The 14,944-nt window shown below is 39.3% G+C and overlaps 1 protein-coding gene across 1 annotated transcript; it reads left to right on the top strand.

Moving 5' to 3' along the window:
* The first annotated feature begins 7,632 nt into the window (after positions 1–7,632).
* LOC118557792 (sperm acrosome membrane-associated protein 6-like) lies at positions 7,633–10,782 on the top strand. Its single transcript, XM_036128138.1, has 3 exons — positions 7,633–7,939; positions 10,392–10,572; positions 10,695–10,782. The coding sequence occupies exons 1-3, from the start codon at positions 7,798–7,800 to the stop codon at positions 10,780–10,782; spliced, it is 411 nt and encodes a 136-aa protein (XP_035984031.1). The 5' UTR covers positions 7,633–7,797.
* The last annotated feature ends 4,162 nt before the right edge of the window (positions 10,783–14,944 follow it).

Here is a 14,944-nt window from a genome sequence, read left to right as displayed (position 1 = left end):
AATTGAAGAAGTTGAAAAAGTTGAAGAAGTTGAAAGAGTTGAAGAATTTGAACATCAAAGAACAATAGCTGAATGATTAGAAGAAGAAAAAACTGAGGGAAAGGCACCAAACATTTCCTAACTCATTCTAAACACTGAATCGTTTAACAAAGCATAAGTAGAATTTCAAACTTGAATATACTGTTGCCATATGTGGGCCTGCATTTCTAGGGAGTATAAGGGGTTTCGCCCCCATTGAAAAGCATTGGATGTTTGACACCTCCTAACTTGGAGATGCTTTACGTGACAAGGCCCAAACTTATTGTGGAGCATTCTGTATAAAGGAGGTACAGACTCTGTAAAGCAGAAGTTTGTCCGAGCTTCCTAGAGCTACTTCCAATTAGAAACATGCTAACCATTAGCCGCTAACATGGTTGTGCTCAGGATCACCGGGTGATTGTACTCTGTCAGTTTGGTCCAAATCCTGTACTGGGAAGTGCCTCAAAAAGGGGTGCCAATACTTAATGTCGCCAAACGTCACCAAAGTTCATGGGACAGATTGGCCTCCTTTAGCAACTTAGCCTCACAACATCTGGGCCCAGAACTCAACATTTGACCAAAATGATGTGTAGTGCCATTTCCCACAGATGGGTGGTGCTGTATTGGCCAATTGGGTCGTGTCTGGGCATCATGCCAGGTCCTGTTGGAAGCAAAGGCCCAATAGGAAAGCATGTGAAATCCCAATGGGACAGAAAAGTGACACATGGCTGAAAGTCACATGAAAATTTTAAAATGTTAAGAGGAAGTGACTGTGCGAATTTCAGATTCCTACATTAATCAAAGCAGCTGCAGCGGGCGTCGAAAGTTGCCATTGTATCCCAATGGAGCTTCTCTCTCTGGCCCTCAGAGTTCCGTCGTCATGGAAACTCACTCACACAGCTGCAGCGGGCCAGTCTACTCAAGTGCAGACACTTTGTTCACTATAAGTCCCATTGGGTTATAATGGAGAACTTTGCCTCGCACAACGCTCCATATCTCCTGATCCCTAAATGGTAGAGACTTAATTTTTTCTGCGTTTAGTTCGTAACGGATAGGGGAAGAAGAAAAGCTATCATTTTTTGCTGGAAAAAGTTTAGTAAAGGCGTGAAAAATTGTGATCTAAAGGAAATTTTTAAGAAATTTCCAAAATCCTCTAAAAACGGTCCCGAACAAATCGCTCTAGCTGAAAAAGTATAACAGATATCAAATTAATTCTTTCACTGTGAGTATCAGCAGGCTTTTGAGGACTATGTTGCTCATTTTTATGTTTGTACGAAAATCGGTGTAGGCACAGCGACGATGTAAAAAGGTAGATCATGTGGAACAATGCAGCTCTAAAGCATTTTCAGGATTTTGCACATTCGCTACTCCCGAACAAATTGTTCCTGCGGAAAAACCGTAACAGTTATCCACAAAATTCCTTTTTTGTGAGTGCCAGAAGGGTCGGGACATTCATATGTGAAAGTCTCATGCCTGTACATCAAACGGTTTAGGAGTAGCGACGATGTGAAAACGTGTGATGTTTTGGATTTTCAGACGTCATTTTTCAAAACCGCTCCATAGGAAATGAATGGGGGAGGTTTCGGGTTTGTGTCGCTCTGAGGTGATTTGCGAAAAATCTATAAATGCTACCCCAATGAGGGTTACATTTCCCGAATCCTGACAAAAATTCCTACGTTTTGATGTATAATTTATGTGGATAGGTTGAAAATTGAGCGAGTGAGAAGAAGTTGTTCGGAGAAGAAGAATTTGTTGAATTTCTAGAGTGCGCACTCTATAACTGCCTCCTTGACGACCATAGCAACGCATGTTATTTGCTGAATTTCTTGAAAAGCCAAAATTATTTTAAGGAGGTACTATATGAAAATGGTAAAGATATGAAAAAGCTGAAATAGACCATAATAGCTGAAAGATATAACTACATTTTAAAAGTTGAATGGCGTTTCTAGCTGAAAGTAGGCTGAAGCAGTAAGCTGTCAAAAAGCAGCTGAAATGAGCGGAATTTTAGTGAATTACATTCATTTCCTATGGGAGAAAAAAAGCTGAAAATTTGCAGAAAAAGCTGAATATTTTAAAAAGTTGAAGAGTTAAAAGTACAAAAAGACATAGCCATCCATTCCAGAAGAAGCTGAATAGTTTAAAAGTTGAATGGTTGAAATGGGAGAAAAATTGTAGGAGGAGAAGCGAAGCAAAGTTTAAACAGTAAAAACGCATTTGGAAGAATAAACAGGAATAATAATAATAACTAGAAAAATTTGCATTTCCTGCGAAAATGCACTGTGAATGCAGATGGCTGAATGATTGAGCAAAAGATGCAGAAGATCTTTGAAGAAGAGAAAAAATAGCTGAAAAGCATTGAAGAAGTTGAAAAAGTTGAAGAAGTTGAAAAAGTTGAAGAATTTGAAAGAGTTGAAGAATTTGAACATGAAAAAACAATAGCTGAATGATTACAAGAAAGAACTGAGGGAATGGCACCAAACATTTCCTAACTAATTCTAAACACTGAATTGTTTAACAAAGCAGAAGTAGAATTTCAAACTTTAATACACTGTAGCCAGTGTATGAATATACTGTAGTGGGCCTAGGAGTATAAGGGGTTTTGCCCCCCATTGAAAAGCATTGGATGTTTGACACCTCCTAACTTGGAGATGCTTTACGTGACGAGGACCAAACTTATTGTGGAGCATTCTGTATAAAGGAGGTACAGACTCTGTAAAGCAGAAGTTTGTCCGAGCTTCCTAGAGCTACTTCCAATTAGCAACATGCTAACCGTTAGCCGCTAACATGGTTGTGCTCAGGATCACCGGGTGATTGTACTCTCTCAGTTTGGTCCAAATCCTGTACTGGGAAGTGCCTCAAATAGGGGTGCCAATACTTAATGTCACCAAACGTGACCAAAATTCATGGGTCAGATTGGCCTCCTTTAGCAACTCAGCCTCACCACATCTGGGCCCAGAACTCAACATTTGACCAAAATGGTCAGTAGCGCCATTTCCCACAGGTGGGTGGTGCTGTATTGGCCAATTGGGTCGTGTCTGGGCATCATGCCAGGTCCTGTTGGAAGCAAAGGCCCAATAGGAAAGCATGTGAAATCCAAAATTAGACAGAAAAATGACACATAGCTGAAAGTCACTTGAAAATTTTAAAATGTCAAGAGGAAGTGACTGTGCGAATTTCAGATTCCTACATTAATCACAGCAACTGCGGTGAGCGTCGAAAGTTGCCATTCTATGTCAATTGATCCTCTCCCTCTCGCCCTCAGAGTTCCGTCGTCATGGAAACTCACTGACACACCTGCAGCGGCCAGTGTACCAAAGTGCAGAGACTTTGCTCACAATAAGTCCCATTGGATTATAATGGAGAACTTTGCCCCGAACAACGCTTCATATCTCCTGATCCATAAATGGTAGAGACGTAATTTTTTCTGCGTTTAATTCGTAACGGATAGGGGAAGAAGAAAAGCTATCGTTTTTTGCTGGAAAAAGTTTAATAAAGGAGTAAAAAATTATGATCTAAAGGGGTTTTTTAAGGAATTTGCAAAATCCTCTAAAAACAGTCCCGAACAAATCGCTCTAGCTGAAAAAGTATAAGAGATATCAAAACAATTATTTCACTGTGAGTATCAGCAGGCTTTTGAGGACTATGTTGCTCATTTTTATGTTTGTACAAAAATCGGTGTAGGCACAGCGACGATGTAAAAAAGTGGATCATTTGGGGTGATGGAGGTCCAAAGCGTCTTCAGGATTTTGCAAATTTGCTACTCCCGAACAAATTGTTCCTGCGGAAAAACCGTAACAGTTATCCACAAAATTCCTTTTTTGTGAGTGCCAGAAGGGTTGGGACATTCATATGTGAAAGTCTCATGCCTGTACATCAAACGGTTTAGGAGTAGTGACGATGTGAAAACGTGTGATGTTTTGGATTTTCAGACGTCATTTTTCAAAACCGCTCCATAGGAAATGAATGGGGGAGGTTTCGGGTTTGTGTCGCTCTGAGGTGATTTGCGAAAAATCTATAAATGCTACACCAATGAGGGTTACATTTCCTGAATCCAGACAAAAATTCCTACGTTTTGATGTATAATTTATGTGGATAGGTTGAAAATTGAGCGAGTGAGAAGAAGTTGTTCGGAGATGAAGAATTTGTTGAATTTCTAGAGTGCGCACTCTATAACTGCCTCCTTGACAACCATAGCAACGCATGTTATTTGCTGAATTTCTTGAAAAGCCAAAATTATTTTAAGGAGGTACTATATGAAAATGGTAAAAGATATGAAAAAGCTGAAATAGACCATAATAGCTGAAAGATATCACTACATTTTAAAAGTTGAATGGCGTTTCTAGCTGAAAGTAGGCTGAAGCAGTAAGCTGTCAAAAAGCAGCTGAAATGAGCGGAATTTTAGTGAATTACATTCATTTCCTATGGGAGAAAAAAAGCTGAAAATTTGCAGAAAAAGCTGAATATTTTAAAAAGTTGAAGAGTTAAAAGTACAAAAAGACATAGCCATCCATTCCAGAAGAAGCTGAATAGTTTAAAAGTTGAATGGTTGAAATCGGAGAAAAATTGTAGGAGGAGAAGCGAAGCAAAGTTTAAACAGTAAAAACGCATTTGGAAGAATAAACAGGAATAATAATAATAAAGAATAAAGAGAAACAGGATCTCAAGAACTGTGAATGCCTACTGCATTCACAGTAATAAAGAATAAAGAGAAACAGGATCTCAAGAACTGTGAATGCCTACTGCATTCACAGTAATAAAGAATAAAGAGAAACAGGATCTCAAGAACTGTGAATGCCTACTGCATTCACAGTAACTAGAAAAATTTGCATTTCCTGCGAAAATGCACTGTGAATGCAGATAGCTGAATGATTAAGCAAAAGATGCAGAAGATCTTTGAAGAAGAGAAAAAATAGCTGAAAAGCATTGAAGAAGTTGAAAAAGTTGAAAAAGTTGAAGAAGTTGAAAAAGTTGAAAAAGTTGAAGAAGTTGAAAAAGTTGAAGAATTTGAAAGAGTTGAAGAATTTGAACATCAAAGAACAATAGCTGAATGATTAGAAGAAGAAAAAACCGAGGGAAAGGCACCAAACATTTCCTAACTCATTCTAAACACTGAATCGTTTAACAAAGCATAAGTAGAATTTCAAACTTGAATATACTGTTGCCATATGTGGGCCTGCATATCTAGGGAGTATAAGGGGTTTCGCCCCCATTGAAAAGCATTGGATGTTTAACACCTCCTAACTTGGAGATGCTTTACGTGACGAGGCCCAAAGTTATTGTGGAGCATTCTGTATAAAGGAGGTACAGAGTCTGTAAAGCAGAAGTTTGTCCGAGCTTCCTAGAGCTACTTCCAATTAGCAACATGCTAACCATTAGCCGCTAACATGGTTGTGCTCAGGATCACCGGGTGATTGTACTCTGTCAGTTTGGTCCAAATCCTGTACTGGGAAAAGCCTCAAATAGGGGTGCCAATACTTAATGTCGCCAAACGTCACCAAAGTTCATGGGTCAGATTGGCCTCCTTTAGTATCTCAGCCTCACCACATCTGGGCCCAGAACTCAATATTTGACCAAAATGGTCAGTAGCGCCATTTCCCACAGGTGGGTGGTGCTGTATTGGCCAATTGGGTCGTGTCTGGGCATCATGCCAGGTCCTGTTGGAAGCAAAGGCCCAATAGGAAAGCATGTGAAATCCCAAATGGGACAGAAAACTGACACATAGCTGAAAGTCACTTGAAAATTTTAAAATGTCAAGAGGAAGTGACTGTGCGAATTTCAGATTCCTACATTAATCACAGCAACTGCGGTGAGCGTCGAAAGTTGCCATTGTATCTCAATTGATCCTCTCACTCTGGCCCTCAGAGTTCCGTCGTCATGGTAACTCACTGACACACCTGCAGTGGCCAGTCTACCAAAGTGCAGAGACTTTGCTCACAATATGTCCCATTGGGTTATAATGGAGAACTTTGCCTCGCACAACGCTCCATATCTCTTGATCCGTAAATGGTAGAGACGTAATCTTTTCTGCGTTTCTTTCTTAACGGATAGGGGAAGAAGACTTGCTATCGGTTTTTGCGGGAAATATTTTAATAAAGGCGTAAAAAATTATGATCTAAAGGACATTTTTAAGAAATTTCCAAAATCCTCTAAAAACGGTCCCGAACAAATCGCTGTAGCTGAAAAAGTTTAAGAGATATCAAATTAATTCTTTCACTGTGAGTATCAGCAGGCTTTTGAGGACTATGTTGCTCATTTTTATGTTTGTACAAAAATCTGTGTAGGCACAGCGACGATGTAAAAAGGTGGATCATGTGGAACAATGCAGCTCTAAAGCATTTTCAGGATTTTGCACATTCGCTACTCCCGAACAAATTGTTCCTGCGGAAAAACCGTAACAGTTATCCACAAAATTCCTTTTTTGTGAGTGCCAGAAGGGTTGGGACATTCATATGTGAAAGTCTCATGCCTGTACATCAAACGGTTTAGGAGTAGCGACGATGCGAAAACGTGTGATGTTTTGGATTTTCAGATGTCATTTTTCAAAACCGCTCCATAGGAAATGAATGGGGGAGGTTTCGGGTTTGTGTCGCTCTGAGGTGATTTGCGAAAAATCTATAAATGCTACACCAATGAGGGTTACATTTCCTGAATGCAGACAAAAATTCCTACGTTTTGATGTATAATTTATGTGGATAGGTTGAAAATTGAGCGAGTGAGAAGAAGTTGTTCGGAGAAGAAGAATTTGTTGAATTTCTAGAGTGCGCACTCTATAACTGCCTCCTTGACGACCATAGCAACGCATGTTATTTGCTGAATTTCTTGAAAAGCCAAAATTATTTTAAGGAGGTACTATATGAAAATGGTAAAAGATATGAAAAAGCTGAAATAGACCATAATAGCTGAAAGATATCACTACATTTTAAAAGTTGAATGGCGTTTCTAGCTGAAAGTAGGCTGAAGCAGTAAGGTGTCAAAAAGCAGCTGAAATGAGCGGAATTTTAGTGAATTACATTCATTTCCTATGGGAGAAAAAAAGCTGAAAATTTGCAGAAAAAGCTGAATATTTTAAAAAGTTGAAGAGTTAAAAGTACAAAAAGACATAGCCATCCATTCCAGAAGAAGCTGAATAGTTTAAAAGTTGAATGGTTGAAATCGGAGAAAAATTGTAGGAGGAGAAGCGAAGCAAAGTTTAAACAGTAAAAACGCATTTGGAAGAATAAACAGGAATAATAATAAAGAATAAAGAGAAACAGGATCTCAAGAACTGTGAATGCCTACTGCATTCACAGTAATAATAATAATAAAGAATAAAGAGAAACAGGATCTCAAGAACTGTGAATGCCTACTGCATTCACAGTAAATATAATTTTGGGAGCAACGTGGCCAGAACCCTGACCTGAATATGATTGAAAATCCTTGGGGGAAGCTAAAGATTAGGGCGATTTTTGCGTACTTGTGGCCTGAGTCCCATTGTTTCAAAGCTTAGCCTCCGCTAGAAGGACTAATTTCACTTTTATGTCTTTCGTATGAATCAGAACCTAAAAGCTTATGTAGCTTAACATCACAAGTGGAAAATGTGCTTTTGTTCCCCAAATTATCTTAATGATGTCTAGATTATTGACCTCAACCTACAAATGTTACAAAACTCTTAACTGAAGCTCTTTCCGCATTTTGCTTTAGTCCGAGCAAAATCCACTGTTGCATCTTGTTAGCTAAAGCAACTGCTGTCGATAAACGGGGAGGCAACCGTATCTTCCTTCACAGGTGAAAACGCAGGAAATGGACCAGTTTAAGGAGGTGACAGCAGGAGTGGACAGGCTCTACTCCATTCCATCAACCCGCTTGCAGCATCAGGGCACTTATCAGTGCGAGATGTACTCAGGCAGTCGCTCCATTGTCAGGCTCTACTTCTACATCACAGGTAACCAGATGCACCACATTTTCAAGGGCACAGAAACTGAGGCTTGTTATATTGAACATGGCATATGTGACTGTTTGAGGGGAAAGTTAGGTAAATTAAAGAGGAGTTCATTCCTTTATTTTGTATCTTGTATAATCAGAAAAAGGAGTGAAAAAATCTGAATGTTACATACAGAAGCTTTCAGATGTTTTCGTTCATTTTCTAAAAATCCCTTACAGTCTTTCAAAGTGGTCCTGATCGGTCATTTTTCAGGTTTTCTGACGATGTTTAAAAGATCTCCTTTGGACTTCGGGAAGCGGTATCATCTTTCATTTGATCATCTTTGATGTTCATATTTTTAGCTAAATGCACTTTGGTAATCACCTCCTTCGTGCTAAAATATCACTTTCTTTCTTGCAAACTGTTTTACTTAAGAATCAACTAAAGAAATCTGAACATGTTATGTCTATGCAGCCATCTCCCCGTAACAAAGTACCTAACTATCCAATTAAAAATTGGTTCTTTACTAACTTGTGTGTTGGTGAAACATGCATTAAGTTCGCAAGCATTTTTTTGTGTCTGTGTGTTTCATCTATCAGAGATAGATAAACAAGCTAAAACAAATAGTCAGCTGAAAGTATTCAGGTACTGGAACGAATTTGACAATGTTTAAATTAAATCTTTAATAGACCTTCAGAGAGCCTGAACACAGAAACATTAGGAGCACTTTCAAGGATCATAAGAGAACCAGGCTACTCAGACTCAAAATTTAATGAAATAGGGGCAGACTCAACACTTTTACAAAGTATTTGCATACATATGGGACATTTTTCATTACTGCTATTCAAGACATGAATATTTAAAACATTTTAAATGTTTTTGCAACTTTTAAAAAAGAAATCCAAACTCTTCGATTGGCTGAATGCATACTGCTCCTCGCAAAAGTAAACATCAAAGTATCGTATTGCCATTTTAGTGACAGACCCATAGACATTATGTACGTAGACGCCCCATTGGACGCTGCCGGCCGCTGGGCCGACGTGCCTACGGGGCGGCCATCTTGGGTCAGACCACAGATCAGACAGCTGCTATCAGAATGAACAGGAGGCAGCTCAGATCTCATTTTTATCATATGTTCCTAATGCTGGTGACCTTTCAGTTAGATTACTCATATTTATTCAGAACCAAAACTATTTAAACTGAAGTCAAACTGGATGAGATATGTATACACGCAGTTATATCTTTAGCAGTTACATATTAATATAATAAACACACAAATTATACACACATTATATATATATATATATATATATATATATATATATATATATATATATATATATATATATATATGACCTAAGATGGCCGCTCTGTTGGCACGCCTCTCACCCGACGACGGGGCGTCTACGTATATGATGTCTATGTGACAGACCAACACAAAGCAAAGCATAATAGGTAACTGGAAATAAATAAAAACGTGGTTTGCAGTTTTGTTTTACAGATAATGCCCTTTGGTGTATCCCTCTACCAGCTTTGCACAAATGGGGACTAAAACAAACTCAATCCTAGTCAGATTGGATGAGGAGCGACTGGGAACTAATAATTAAAGTTATTGCTCAAGATTCTGAACCAGATTTGGGTCCATTGTAACACATGGATGCGATTTGATTTAAACCATCCGTTGCGGCTCTGAGTGGATGTTTTATGTCGTTGTGCTGGCGAAAGATGAACCTCCATCCCAGCTGCCACGGTTAAAGTGTTTCTTCATTTAGCTCTGACAAGCTTTTCTTTCCCTGCTGAGGAAAATCCTCCCCACAGCGTGATGCTGACCCTACATTTTACAGCGTGGATGGGCATTTAGGGTGGTGCACAGTGCGACCTTTCCAACATCCTCAGTGTCTTCCCTGTAAGCCCAGATATTTCATTTTCGGTCCCACATGTTTGCTGGGTTCCCCGACGTGGCTTGAACGTGATAAACGACTTCCTGTGGCTTTCTGACAACAACAGCTCTCTTCTTGTCACTCTTCCCAAAGGTCAGGTTTGTGTTTTACCATACTAAAAATTAATCTGTTAACGAACTCTCCCACCACCCATGTGGACGCTGTTTACTCATTAGGTGGCTTCTAAAAAGCAAGCTGGTCTGGATTTTATTTTGGGCTGTCAGAAACAAGGGTGCTGATTAAAACAATGTAGACCTGCTTTTTAGATGTTTGTTTCAAAGAATTTCAAAACCATGTGTAATTTATCTTCCCCTTTACTTTTATGTTCTACTTGTTGGTCTGCCGCATAAAATCCCAATAAAAAATACACTTATCTTTCTAATTGTAATGTGACATAATGTGAAAATGTTTAAGCAGTATGGATACTCTTGCTTCAACAGCATGTATGGTTTTAGAAATCTAAGCTTCTTCTGCTACACTGACAGTGCCATCAATGTTTTCCTGTGTGTTTTTCTTCTCTCTGTGTCTTTAAGTGACCCCCCAGCTTGTGGCAGGCCACACAGAGCTGCAGGAGATATTTGACCTGTCTCTGCTCCCAGGAGGGCAGTTACTCGCCGCGCCTGGCGCAGCTCCTCGCTCCTTCCTCCGCCTCCTCCTGTTTCTTCTCACCACCTGTTTAACCACTTCACTGCTGCTGCTGTTCCTCTCCCTGGGGTGAAAACAAAGCTACAATCTGCACAACATAAGACATTAGCAACGTCAGACACCCGTCCTGTGAGCACGCATGCCTTAGGTTGTTTTTTTTTTTATTGCATATTTGTAATTGGCTGTTTCAGGGTCTTGTACTGGACATCGGTCTCAGAGGGAGAGCGTCCTGTTGGAAATACAGATGAAGACGAAGTTTTGGGGCCTGTCTTGTTATGAGTATGAACGCATTAATCTGTATTAAAAATGTACAGAAAGCACAGGGCCTTCAGTGAATCTTTGTCATAGTTAATCGTTAACGTGTGTTTAACTCTCCTCACCACTAGAGGTCAGGATACACATCTTCATTAGAATAATCAACCAAGGCTTTTGGCATACATAAAACATATTGAAAGGATTGTTTCAAACTAAGCAGAAAACGTGTGTTAGTCTGCACTTGTTAGAGCGAGATGTGTCTTCATGAAAATATCAAATAGTGCTATTTGTGTTTAGTTACATGCATATAAAATTGTAGTGGCTACTAAGGTAAACCTTTTAATGCAGAATGTTTAAGGTTCAGTTCAAGTTCTTTTCATTGGGAGTACCTGACATTTAATTCGTTCTCTAATATTTAGCACTCTAATTCTAATTTTTTATAGTTTACATCATCTGTTATTTTTTTGTAATAACAAATAAAACAAATGAAGTTGTTGTTTCTCAAGAATCCCTTAACGTCCGCCCATACGAACATATCATTATTTATAAACACTGCCAACATTAGTATTTAAGACTCCCTCCAGTTTAGGCACTAAATTTGTCCTGTTAAAGTTTGACAATAATTCTCCTCCTGTTTGGCTTACAATTTGCATGAAGAAAGTTGACTATACTGTGCTCTATATGAAAGGTAAATTCTCAGCAATTTGTTCAAAACACACAAAATATCATATGAGTTTAAATTTTTAGTGAAGTTGTCTAAGGGCTCAGATGACAGCACGTTAGTTATGGATATAGAGGAACGAGACCTGTCCATGTTTTGATTCAAGAAAATTTTCATATCAGCTCCAAAAATTAGTACAAAGTTACTCAACCCAAGCATTTCTTTAGTCAACAGTTGGGAGAAGCTTACTTTATAAGTAGTTGGGCCATAAATAGATATAAATGTCACTTTCCCTCCCGTGTAAAGTCATAAAATGCCTAACTTCCTAAGCAACAATGGGCTTGTAAAATTCTGTATTCTGTTCACATCCACTGGCCAGAGATGGGTCTGTAGTAGAGCTACGCCCACCATCTGCCTGTGCAGAGTACCCAAGAATGCTATCAAGGAAGAATTTAGCCAATTAACATAACAGGATAATTCTGTTAAATTGGCCATAGATTGTTAGGTTAAAGAGGCGCATACAAAAATAGCCAAACAAACATAACCCTGATAGAAAGAAAAGAAAACACCCACAGTGAAATCATTGTCTGTCATTGGTTACGAGTTCACCTACTGTACAGTGTCTGTTGTGTTGGTTGTTGTGTAGCTCCCATCCTTCAAATCCTTATGTCTGTGAAATCCACGAAGCAAGATCTATCTATAGGGAATCTTTGTCCATTTCTGAACATTATAAAATACCAGACCTTGTCTATGAAGAACAAAGCAATGCAACCTATAATGTAAAGCCCAAAATGTATATAACAAGCAGAAAAATCAAACAATTAACAGGCCAAAATGATCTAGCATTTGGGTAAGGTGGACAAACTACAAGTGTAAGTTACTTCAATTTTCTTGGTTATCTTCAGGCTTCCATACAGTCAACAACCGGTGGCTCTCCCCCGGCAATCGGCCCCTTTAACAGTATCAAAGGTCTTTTGCTTGCTGGCCACTTTGACTCTCATCTTAGCAGGATAAATCAGAAAGTTGGTGATTCACTTCTGTCGGAAGAGGGCTCTCACCCCATACAGGCCCCTCTCTGTTGCCACAGTTGGTAATTCAGTTGTTAGCATCTCGTTTGATTTGGCTAACAGAGCCCTGCAGGTTGTCAACTTTACCCGTTAGCATATCTACCCTAGCCGCCAGCATGTTTTCCTTATCTTGGACCGACTTCAGCAAAGCTCCATTTTCAGAGATACATGTAATAAGTGGTGACAACGCTTTCTCAAAGGCTTCTGTCAGTGTGTTTTTCACCACACGCTGCAACAAGTTTTCTTTCGACTTCGACTGTTTGTTAGCTCTGTTACCTCACCAGGTGTTCGGTCATCTCAGCAGACAAATCAGAGTGGCATACATTGCATTAATGTGCCTACGTGCATTTTTCCATCATGTGTAAATACAATACAGTTAATAGTAAGTAACAACACACAAAACTAAAAACATAAAAGAAAAGATTTAAAAAAAATGCATCCGGGCAACATCATAGAGCATAAAACAAGTTAAAAGCCAGTCTGGATAAGTGCAGAATCAAGGCAGCACAAAGATGGTGGGAACGCGTTGCTGAGCTCCACAGCTTGGGTGTAATAATCTGTTGACAGGACAACGTTACCCACTCTACAAATCTGAACTTAATGAAAGAGAGGTCAAGAAAAATAAATGTTGAAAACTAGCCTTAAGGACCATTTGGCCTAAGTGCAACATGGGTTGCAAAAAATTAACATTTCACAGACTTCTGAAAACATTATCCCCATGGTAAAACACACTGGAGACAGTATCATGATGAGGGGATCATTGATGGAGCTAAATCCTGGAAACAAAAAGCCTGTTAGTGGTTGAAAACGACATGAGACTGAGTTGGAGGGTCACCTTATGGCACAACGGCAACACTAAACAAACAGTAAGTGCTGCAGTGGAATGGTTTAAATCAAAGCATACTCGTATATTAGGATGGCCTTGCTGTTCACACAGAGTCGTATGCATTCTGACCAGGTCTAAGCTGTTTTGCACAAAAGAATAGGGACAAACTTCAGTCTATGGACATGAAAAGGTGCTAGACATGCCCCAGAAGCAGCGAAAGGTGGTTCTACAACCTATTGACAAAGTATTGACTCAAGTAGCCTGAATACAAATGGTTGCTACATGTTTCAGATATTTATCTGTTAAATAAGGACCAAACTTTGTATTGTTTTTCTTCCAGCCAACTCTTAAGTTCTCCGTCGTAGATCAAGGACATTTGCTGTCATAATGTGACAAAATCTGAACAATGTTAGGAGTTATCAATATATTTACAAGGCCCTATGTGTTTTATTCTGTGGAAGTCATCTATGTATTTACCTTCTATCAAATATTTAGTATATTTAGTATCTTGATTTCATTGTTTTGAGGCACAAGAACTAGGAAACAGATCAGCTTGAATCATAGACGTAATGATCCATATCAGATCAGCGTGATGAGGCACTGAATCCAAAGTAAGCGATAACTTGTGTGAAAACGCATGTTGTCTGATAAATTTCTATCAAGATTCTGTCAGACAAAGATAAAGTGCAGGAAAAAAAAAAAATCACAAAATAGCAAGAAAGGTGGAAGTTAAAGTACATTTTGGTTTAAGAGCTGTCGTCATGGAACAACTTGATAACCACTCAGGTCAAGAAGCAGTGATTTTACTGAAAAGGGAGGAAAGGATTGTTTGACTCGGTGTGCTGTGCTGAACTCTGCGGCCTGGTTTGCTTAATTTATTGCCTGAATGAAGAGCTTATGTCGATGCATTCTGATACGTTCTGCTCTGAAATCATGAGTTATTGTAAATGTTTCCCCAGTAAAGGTATGGGATTTTGTACAGGATTTATGGCTGTGACCAAAAGACCACCAGAGGGCAGCAAAATACAGCTTGTCATGCAGTCACCTCAATGAGCAACACTGAAGATATGACATTTTGACACAATGTAAAATAGTCAGTGTATATTGTATATTTGGTCAACCATTAACGTCTAATCTGATGGCAACAGGTGACTACAGCCCTTAGTAAACATGTCCAAACTGAGCCCAATCAGCCATTTTCCCTCCCCGGTGTCATGTGACTCGTTAGTGTTAAACGTTCTCAGGTGTGAATGGGGAACAAATGTGTAAAATTTGGTATCATCACTCTCACACTCTTTCATACTCACTGGAAGTTCAACATGGCTCATCATGCCAAAAAAACTCAAAAGGATCTGAAAAAAAAGAAAAGTTGCTCCACATAAAGATGGCCTTGGCTATGAGTAGATTGCCAAACACCCTGAAATATATGGCCAAGACCATATAACGGTTTAGCAGGACTGGTTCCACTCAGAACAGGCCTCACCATGGTCGACCAAGGAGGATGAGCGCTCATGTTCAGCTCCATATCCAGAGGTTGTCTTTTGAAAACAGGCACATGTGTGCTGCCAGCATTGCTGCAGAGGTTGAAGGGCTGGTTGGGTCAGCGTGTCAGTGTTCAGACCACATGCCGCA

Source organism: Fundulus heteroclitus, chromosome 3, assembly GCF_011125445.2.
Source record: "Fundulus heteroclitus isolate FHET01 chromosome 3, MU-UCD_Fhet_4.1, whole genome shotgun sequence".
Classification (NCBI taxonomy): Eukaryota; Metazoa; Chordata; class Actinopteri; order Cyprinodontiformes; family Fundulidae; genus Fundulus; species Fundulus heteroclitus.
Note: the sequence above shows the minus strand (reverse complement) of the source record. Positions and strands in the feature narration are given on the sequence as shown.